The 10,148-nt window shown below is 40.2% G+C and overlaps 1 protein-coding gene across 3 annotated transcripts in view; it reads left to right on the top strand.

The window, feature by feature from the left end:
- Window positions 1–9,169, top strand: part of ZSWIM6 (zinc finger SWIM-type containing 6) — a 112,612-nt gene extending 103,443 nt beyond the window's left edge. For all 3 annotated transcript variants that reach the window (XM_069776836.1, XM_069776838.1, XM_069776839.1), the window contains 2 exons: window positions 4,130–4,211; window positions 6,564–9,169. In XM_069776836.1, coding sequence (XP_069632937.1) covers window positions 4,130–4,211; window positions 6,564–7,426 — 945 coding nt within the window. In that variant the 3' untranslated portion in view covers window positions 7,427–9,169. The remainder of the gene's footprint in view (window positions 1–4,129; window positions 4,212–6,563) is intronic.
- Window positions 9,170–10,148: the final 979 nt, after the last annotated feature.

The raw sequence follows: 10,148 nt of genomic DNA on the forward strand, positions 1-10,148 counted from the left end.
GCTCTTGAGGGGTTTCTTACCATTCCTTCCTTTCCTTTCCCTTAAATGAGATTTGGTAAGTGCTTGTTGACTTACTAGAGAAAGCTAAGGTTAACCATAACAACATATTTCTAAGGCAGACTGTGCTAACAGGACCCCTCTCACTTCCTTCATCAAAATACTTTTCTCCACAAGCAGTGGGACGGTCAGATGCATCGGACTCAGCTTGAAGCGTACAAGAACTTGAGATCAGTTTTCAGGCTCTTAGGAGCAACTTTGCAAGCTAAAGGAGACAGCTAAGTTTTAGGTATCTGGAGTAATATTGCCTGACACTGATGAATCTTGGAGTTTACACAGTTCATTTCAACCAAAATAAATCTCTTCATCCCTCTTCAGGGAGTTCTTAAAAAATACCATGCAAAGATCAGAAAACCATTTATTACTTTGCTTCAGTAAACAAAGCTCCAAAGACTTCTGGGGAAAGGATATTATCCCAGTTGCTTCTCATGCCAAAGAAATGTACTATTTGCCTATTCTAGACGTTTAGAAGCTGAAGTCTTTAATCAGAAAGCTGAGAGTCTGTATGCTTTGTTAGCCTTTCATATTCCCAAGGTTGCTGTGGAAATCTGCTTCTTTTTTCACATCTTGGTATGTTTCTGCCTTAAATGTTTGTTTACCTGAGAGAGGAAGATCCATATGACTGACCTGTGTGTCACCTCAGGCATTCACCAAGTATCATTCAGTGGTAGCAGCACACTTTGGATATCACTGTGTTCATGGATACCACTTTGTGGTTGATGGTGTAATCAGAATGTCTTCAGTGAGATCTAGTGAAAGAAGTACCATGAACCCATACTTTCTCCTCAGTCCCAGGGTTTGGAACAAACTGGTGTAGAACTTGTCCACTGTCCTGTCCCAAGCTTATGAGGATGTTTTAAGAATCTTAAAGGTAGTTTCCTTTCCAGAAGGAAGATGCATAGCAATTTTCTGGTAGTAACTCACAGCTGTGTAGATTTCTACAGTAACGCTTTTCCTGCAAAAACCTGTCAGCACTGTCTCTAATGGCCTACACATGCTTCCCCCTTCCCTGCCCCCTGACTTAATGCAATTAGATTGTCTGTATTCACTATCTAGTATCTGACTACTTACGACATTTTTGTGCCCTAGAAAACTCTTTCTCACCTCACGTGGTAAACTAAACAGCAGTGTCCTCATGGGTACACTGTTCAGCCTCAGCTTACAGCAATGGCAAGTTGGCCTGGTTGGGCTGAGGAGACAATACCAACAATTTCACAACTCTGTCACTGGGATTTCTGACAGAAAGCCTCTTATATTGTTCTAGATTTGGGAGTAATGTATAGACCCCTGGGTTCTTTCTCCCTATTTCCTATGGCAGCATGTGTTACGTGACTCAGCAGAGGGAAGGCTTTTAAACTGTCTGTGGAAAGAGGTCATCAGCATGGCCAAATGGGCATGGAGCATCTCAGGTGTATTCTGTCCTTCAGAACCTTACTGGCACAGACACTGTAAGATCTGCAAGTGCAGGAAGGGCTTCTGTTCCTCTGTTTGCCTGTTGTATGCTACATCAGTGCAAGTAAGTATTACCACACACATGTAAACAGGTACTGCTGGCAGAGCTGCTGAACAAGTTGGTGCAGGTGATCACTGTGTATTTGGCAAGTGGTGTCCTTTCCCCCAAAACCTATGAATGAATGAATAAATAATTACATAAATAAACCTCCTGCCAATGTGCATGACGAAGAGGTTTCACCTTCGTGCAGGAGCTAATGGTTGGCCATTTCTTGTATCTCTTATGGGTGGTGAGATCTTCTGTTCCGCTATAAGAAATTCTCATAAAGATCCATCAAGACAAAGTCAAGGTTATTCTGTGTGGAAGAGAGCTTGGCTTTCTGATGAGCTATGTAATTCCCAGGGGCGTCTCATCATTTTCAGACTTCCTGACTTGTTGAGAAGCTCTCTTCAATTGATAGCACAGATTTTTGGATAGATCTTGGACAGATGTGGAACTCCCTTTTAGGAATTAGTAGCTGAAGAATGTATTGAGCAGAAGTGAAATAGTTCTTTGGCTACATGTGCTACAGTATGAATTAACTTCAGCTCCTCCTTGTTCAGGACATCAATACATGCTTTATTTGAAATCCTTGGGTTTTTTATCATCAGTAAAGGGCCCCTCTCTTGCTGTTCTCAGCTTGTCAGTTTAATCAAACGAAAGGAACCTAATTCCAGAATAGTTTGTCAAGAAACTTTTCCATGTCAAGAAACTAGATATGGTATTGTTTTTTGCTCTCAGGTTAGGGGTGTCTGCACTGGGACTATTATTATGCCCACTATACATGCTGAAGGCTCTTGTGAATGCTGATCCTTTTACAGACCACCATGGTGAGGGAAGTCATCAGGGAAGACTTTCAAAGAAGTCGTCATTCGCACTGGCTGTTTTTTTTACCTCCCCTCCCTCACCAGTAGCAGAATTCACTCCATAACCCTGTATTTTCTCTTGGATTCACCTCTGCTTGGGGGAAGCTGAAAATTTGTCATGGATATTGGAAGAGTGTTAGCCTTCAATTTCTGTGTGCATCAATACAGGAAGTCACCTAGACACCTTCCCTTTGATGGACAGAATGGGACAGATAATGGGACTCCAAAGCATTTTGTCTTGGGCCTGCATGTTTTTCTTCCAGAAGGACTTCAAGCAAAGGCTGATTCCATCATTTACTGTAGCCGTATTTCCATATTGTAAAATTGCTTGGGTTGCTCCGTACAGATCAGTTTGCTTTCTTTCAAATTGCTGTTCTCCAGTCTAGCACTTAGATTACTGTTTAGTTAAAATGATACCACAATATCAGAAGCCAACAAAGCTGGCCTTATCCTGTTACTTTGGGTGATGTACAACCACTCACCAGGGTCTCAAGGTGGGAATGTTTGGAGGCCAGCTTGGAACCACTCATGGTTGCTTATAACGAGACTTCTTAAAAATCATCTGTGCATTTGTGCTCCTTGACAATCTTTCCATCTTCTTAATTATCCTGTCTACAGTGTAGGACTAAAGGAGGTGGCAGGAGTAACAAATGTGACAGGGGGCTGCATGCCACTTTGAAGTCACCTTAGGATTGGGAGGGGATATGACTTGAGAACCCTCTTACAAATGCTGCTGACTCCAAGCTGTTTTGTGAGTGCATTTGTTGAGTTTAATATGTGAAGATTATCGCTGAGAGCTGTATGATTAACCTATTATGCTCTTTATTTAATTGCTACAAATAGTAATATTATAGTATGATCACTGATACTCTAAGGGGAAAAATGCTTGCTTGCTTGCTTGCTTGCTTCATCTAGATCTGTGGGGTCTGTCCAGGTAGCTGAAGCAAACTTTACATGCAATTCCCATGCTGTGTTTGGTTTACTGAATAAACGTATTTGCCCATGTTTTGAGAAACAACATAGGCAATAACTGCAAGTGATGTAAAATATAGGCACTACAATCAAAGCTTAGAGTCCTTTTTCTAGGATTCTGATAGTTTTATGATGGAAATTCTTTGCAGGGACTCCTTGTTCAGAGAGAGAAATCATCACTATGGACTTCTTAATAATACCTGGATATATCTGGATTTGTATATATATCTTTTCAGAATAAGCAGCCAGTCGAATCACAGTACAGTAACTCCTGTCTATATTATTGAAGTCAATGAAGAGAAATGCAGATGAGGGAAAAATTAAAGGGGTTAGTTTGCCCAACAAGAGTTGACATGTTTCCACATTAAAGACTACTGTGCATAGAGGGATGAGACATGGTATAATTTAATTTGAATAATTTGTAATTGATTGGGCTTTTTTTGTTGTTGGAGGGGCTTTTTTGTGGGGTGGGGTTTTTTCTTCATCACAGATAAAACAGTCTCTCTCCAGCCTTGAAGGATCTGCAGTTGGAATTGCTCTCTGCATGCTATTCTAAGATAGCTGAGCCATATTTTTCAAATCTTTCGACATATCAGTTAAAAAAGAGGTAACAGTGGAGAGGGCAAGAGGCTGCCATTTTGAACCTTAGTGTATTTGAGTAACTTTAAAATCCCTAGTTGTTGGTATATTGCCTTGGTTTGCAATAGGATTAATTTGTATTTTGTTTGTGTTGTTTTAATAGGTAATGCGGATGACGCTGTCAACACTGAATTGGCGACGGCGGGAAATGGTGAGGTGGTTGGTAACATGTGCAACAGAAGTAGGTATGTACTGAGATGCTTGTCAGCTGATCTTAGAGGGCTTGATCTTGCTTGTCAACACCCAGGTTCTGCAAATGTCTCTCACTTTTGTTGATCTATAGAATTGCTTTGGTGAGAAGACATTATGGTAATGATGAGAGGGGTTTTTAGGCACAGACCAAGTGAGACAATAGTTCAGTAATGCAGTGTGACTTCTTTCCCCTGGAAGGTGGGGGTGTGCATAATCTATGGGAAATACCCCGGATTTCCCCTTGTCTCCTCCATGATGGGTTTGGGTTTCAGGCTGCAGTAGAGAAAAGGCTTGTGGTCATGGGCTGCTGCATTGTGCTACATCTTTGCTCTGAAAGGCCAGGTGCGGCTCTGAAAAGCAGGTGAGAGCTCCCTGGTCAGCTGTGTGAAAAGGAACCAGAAAAAAAGGTGAATGAAATGCTGAGGATGCCTCAACTGTGTAGCAGACAGGATCTCATGAAGGGGTTCTCATTGTTAGGGGGTTTTTTTTAAGCCCCTGGGTAAATCCAAGCTTAGAGTGTAATGCATCTTTGTTGTGTGGCTATGATGTTGTGCAGGCCTCTTGTCTGCACTGTAAAGCAAACCAGATACCAATGCACCCATTGTTAACCATGTAAGGTGGAAGCAGACCCAGCCTTGTACTTGAGGAGGACAGCAGTGGGAGAATAGTGCACTCAGCAGGACATTCTGTTCATTTCTGGGCTTTGCCGTAGATTTCCTGTGTGTCTTGATGGACACGTCCCTTAGCTTCTGTATTCCAGTTTACCATCTGCAAAATGAGGATACAGAATGTGAAAGTGAAAATGAGTGCATTAAAAAATGTAGCTGTAAAAAAAAACAAAACAAAAAAACAACAGCTGTGGTAATAGGGACAATATAAGTACTTCTGATAAGGGAACAAGTTTTAATTGTCACTAAAGGTATTTCTAGAAGGTATGTTTCCCTACTGTATTTATTCCTTTTTCGTACATCTGAGTTGGGTTGTATTGCATACATGCTTCTTGAGTTTCAGAATTTCAGAGGATTGCTGCTGCTTATTCTCTGGATTAGTTTATTCTTTGCTCTATGCTTCACTGGAAAATTCATGTTGTCAGTAGCATGGGAAAATACAGCTTGCCTTTGTATGCTCTCAGCCAGAAGGTGGTTTGTGTCTGCAAATTTTTGTGCAATACTCTTCTTTTATTGCTTTTTTATCTTTGCTAAGATAATTATTGCTGAGGCTATCTTACAGATATTAGTGCCTCGGTATTATTTTGAGCAGTTGCATATTGGCAAATAAAATGCTGGGTTCAATACTGCTTTAAATTAATTTACATACACTAATAGAAGTATCCTGTAAAGAACCTATAATGTCATGTGAAGTACTCTTGAGACTTAAGATGGTAAAGCAAGGAATCTGTTTATTTAAATGAAGATCTGGTATTCTCTGGCTATGCTGAATTGTTGCATATGAGTGAAGGGGTACACAGGAAACATCAGAGTCCTGCAGAGAAAATGAGGACCTCTGGGTGTGGTTTAGGTGGGCTCACAGATGTGTGTAAATTGCCTCTAGCAATAATAAGGTGCTCTAGTTCGCTCTAAGGTTCAATTTATGGAACGCATTAGTCACTGTTTCCCCCTTCTTTCCTCTGCCAAACACACACACACACACACCAGGAATAAAGTGATACTAAGGAAAATACTTGTTTCAGGTAATAGTAGTTCATATTGCTCAGAGTATTTCCCTAATAAGGATCCTGATGTTCAGATGCATATGAATTTGACACAAGATATATGTGAAAAGCCTGATGGGAGGAGGTGGGGGTTAGGATTTTTTTTTAAGGTGTGCTTAGTGTGTTCTGTTAAGGTGTGCTTAGTGTGTTCTGTTAAGGTGTGCCATGGTGTTCTAATAAGAAAGCCATTTAGCATACCTTCATATTGTTTTGTGCATGCACTGTGCCTTGAGTTGCACAGTGAGAAAACAAGTTAAAATGGCCTTTTAAAAGTGTTCAGTGTGAGGGCTGCTTTTGAGTGATGTGACAAAACCAAATGAGTCAGAACTTGTTATCCAGATTGTCTTAAATAACAAGTAAAACAGCTCAGTTGTCACACGAGGAGATTAAAGCTTATCTTGCAGGCTTTTTTATTATTTTCTGCATTTCGATGATTGCTACAGAGTTTGCACAGTAGCCTTTGTTTTAATGTCCTTTTCCATCCATGCTATCTGGTTTAGCCTTTCCTGCTGAAGAGCATCCTCTTGGATGTACTAGCAACCTCTTAGACTTTGCTGGAAATGTAAACTTTGCTGAAGGTCTGTAATCTGCTAGATTTTATCAGTTGTGGCTAATCCTTTCTTTTTCTCCCCAGGTGTTTATGCACTGGACAGTATCATGCAAAACTGGTTTACACTTTTCACTCCAACAGAAGCCACTAGTATTGTTGCTACAACAGTGATGTCCAACAGCACCATTGTCCGTCTGCATCTGGACTGTCATCAGCAGGAGAAGTTGGCCGGCAGTGCTAGGACGCTTGCTCTACAGTGTGCCATGAAGGATCCTCAAAACTGTGCCCTCTCTGCACTGACCTTATGTGAAAAAGATCACATAGCTTTTGAGACTGCTTACCAAATCGTTCTAGATGCTGCTACAACCGGCATGAGCTACTCGCAGCTTTTTACTATAGCACGATACATGGAGCACCGTGGTTACCCCATGCGGGCCTACAAGCTGGCCACTTTGGCCATGACGCATCTCAACCTGAGTTACAATCAGGACACACACCCTGCCATTAATGACGTTCTGTGGGCATGTGCGCTCAGCCACTCCCTTGGGAAAAATGAGCTAGCAGCTATAATACCTCTGGTGGTCAAAAGTGTCAAATGTGCAACAGTACTGTCAGACATTTTGCGTAGGTGTACTTTGACCACTCCTGGCATGGTGGGACTTCATGGAAGGAGGAACTCTGGTAAGCTCATGTCACTGGACAAAGCCCCTTTACGGCAACTCTTAGATGCCACGATCGGAGCCTACATTAACACAACTCATTCACGTCTCACTCACATCAGCCCGCGACACTATAGTGAGTTTATAGAGTTCCTCAGCAAGGCCCGAGAGACCTTCTTAATGGCTCATGATGGTCACATCCAGTTTACACAGTTTATTGATAACCTAAAACAAATCTACAAAGGCAAAAAGAAACTGATGATGCTGGTTCGTGAGCGGTTTGGTTGATGAAAATGTGTGAATGGTGGGTTGGGGGGTGGGGGGGTGGTTTGTTTTTACTTGAGCCTGCCTTTGTATCCTTTTTAACTTAAAGAAACAGAGCCACACCGGTATTATATGTGTATAGTTATATTGAGTTTGCAAACTAAACTGTCATGTTGTGAAAGTTTGTGTGTTTAATTTTTTTTTCCTTTTTTCTGTTTTGTATGAGAGAGAGGTTAAAAAAGGTTTGGTTTACACTGAGTATATGTTGTCAAGTGGCAAAAGCCCACATCGCTCTCCTGTTCTTTCTGTATACGTTCACAGCCTCAAAAACAAACATATATTGCAATGGCTTTAAAAACCAAACAGAACACCTCCATCCTGTGATAAGTACCTCGAATGGATTCAGCTTTACTCCTTTGTAACTCATCCTTACATTTCAGCATATTTAAACAAACCAACAAATGAAATACTAGTAGTTAAAAGGCTGACCACGTGGCTTTGCAGTGCTGTTCATCCAGAAGCATGGCACACAATGCTTGTGCATGTGGAAACTTAGCGACTGTCAACATACATTCTCAGGGATTTATCAAAAAAATTAAAAAAAGAATGAGAGCATTTATTGTACTGTATATATATTATAGTATATGTCTGAATATTGAAAAATATAACATTAACTAATTTATAAAAAAATCTATGTAATGCAAAATACTTGAAGCTGCAGTAGCTTGGTTTTAAACAAAAAAGAAAACCTATCAGAAGGACTAAAGTGCGCCTTGCTTCAGGGTTGGCTCAGGTGGTGAACTATATGCTGGGCATCTATGCAGAGCCACCTTTTGGATTGCATGGTTGGACTGATACCTATTGGGGAAAATTTTATATATATATATTTATACAACCCGTGTATACATATATATGTATACACACATACACACATGCTTGTAACAGGCACTATAGTAAAGAGGGACAACAAAAAATACACAGCCAGAGCAGCAAGCCTTAGCATTAAGAATACAGTATGCCAGAATTGGGGTTTGTGCCTCCTAGCCTAGAAGACTTAAAGAAATATCCTTTTTGACATAAAACGCAAAATGTTTTCCAAAATGATTGACATGATACATTACGCCTTTGCAGTGAGCTAATAATAAGCTAACCTTTGTGCACAAATAACATATATATATATTATATATATATATTCTGCATAGGTATTTTGACTTTGTGCAGGACAGAAAGTTGTGTAGGTATGACTGTTCTACTTTTCAGTTTGTTTTTTTAATATATTTTATTTTCTCTAGATTTACTCAAACAAAAGCAGCCTTCTATCTTGCCTTGTCTTAATGCTTTAAAATAACCAAACTGGAGATCTAACTACCAAACTGTTCATTATATTATTAAATACCAACTTTGGTTACAGTATAGTGTCTTTACTTTAGCTGATGGTTCTGTATCCTTGTGCTTTTTAAAGCAGTTTTTATGTTTTGGTGCAAAAGTTGTCCAGTGTCTCTTGTTCCCTTCATTAGAGAACATGCTAGAGGTATGTTTGTAGGTATTTTTGTTTAGAAAAACTATTTCATGCTCTCCATTTTATTTATTATAATAGGTAAAAAGGTTGTACTTCATCACCCATGTAAACATGCTCATGAAGTTGAAAGTAATTAAGATTTGATACACTGATATCAATTTATTTATGTAACTAAATCACTGTTTTATAAACTTGTTAATGATCAACAATTTTTTTGTTTTGATTAAAATTAGTTTTTTGAAAGTTGATTCTGCCTCCTTTATGGTGTCTGTTACTGGAGTTGAATTGCATACAGAGAACTCATAGATGTTAAATGCCCAGCTTGCAACTTTGGTGCGTTATGATGGTAAGCAATATGACCACCAAACCCAGAGAAGAAATGTTTTGTTCCTCAAAAATCTGCTGAGGAATGGCAGTGTTCACAGTTTCTGGTGGAAGACAACCTTGCATCGGAGGAGGGACTAAATGCTGCCTGTGACTGAAGAGATGTGGTCTGTACAACAAACAGTAAGCCTTGACATACTGCCCTGGCAGAATGGGGGGGGGTGGTATGTTCCCACTCAGTGGATTGTTTAGGTGACCATGAGAATTGAGATGTGTTGCCAATTGTCCTGACTTCTGCTGGGATAATTTTCTTAGTAGCTGGTACAGTGCTGTGTTTTGGATTTAGTGTGAGAATAATGTTGATAATGCACTGATGTTTTAGTTGTTGCTAAGTAGTGCTTGTTCTGGGTTAAGGATTCTCCAGTTTCCCGTGCTCTGCCAACTGAGCAGGTGCACAGGAAACTGGGAGGGAGCATGGCCAGGACAGTTGACTCGAACTAGCCAAAGGGATATTCCATACCATAGGATGTCATGCTTGGTATATAGACTGGGGGGAGATGGCTGGGAGGGGCGGATTGCTGCTTGGGCATTGGTCAGCAGGTGGTGAGCAATTGCATTGTGCATCGCTTGTTTTTTTTCCTTGGGTTTTGTTTTTTTATTATTTTATTATATTCCTTTTCATTACTATTATTATTTTTTTATTATTATTATTGTTAGTATTACACTTTATTTTACTTTCATTATTAAATCTTTCCTATCTCCAACTCATGAGTTTTACTTTTTTTCCAGTTCCCCTCCCTGTCCCACTGGGAGGGAGGAGTGAGCGAGCGGCTGTGTGGTGCTTAGTTGCTGGCTGTACTTAAATTGTGACACCAATATATACAACGACAGATCTTGCTGTTC

The sequence above is a fragment of the Haliaeetus albicilla genome, chromosome Z (genome assembly GCF_947461875.1).
Source record: "Haliaeetus albicilla chromosome Z, bHalAlb1.1, whole genome shotgun sequence".
Classification (NCBI taxonomy): Eukaryota; Metazoa; Chordata; class Aves; order Accipitriformes; family Accipitridae; genus Haliaeetus; species Haliaeetus albicilla.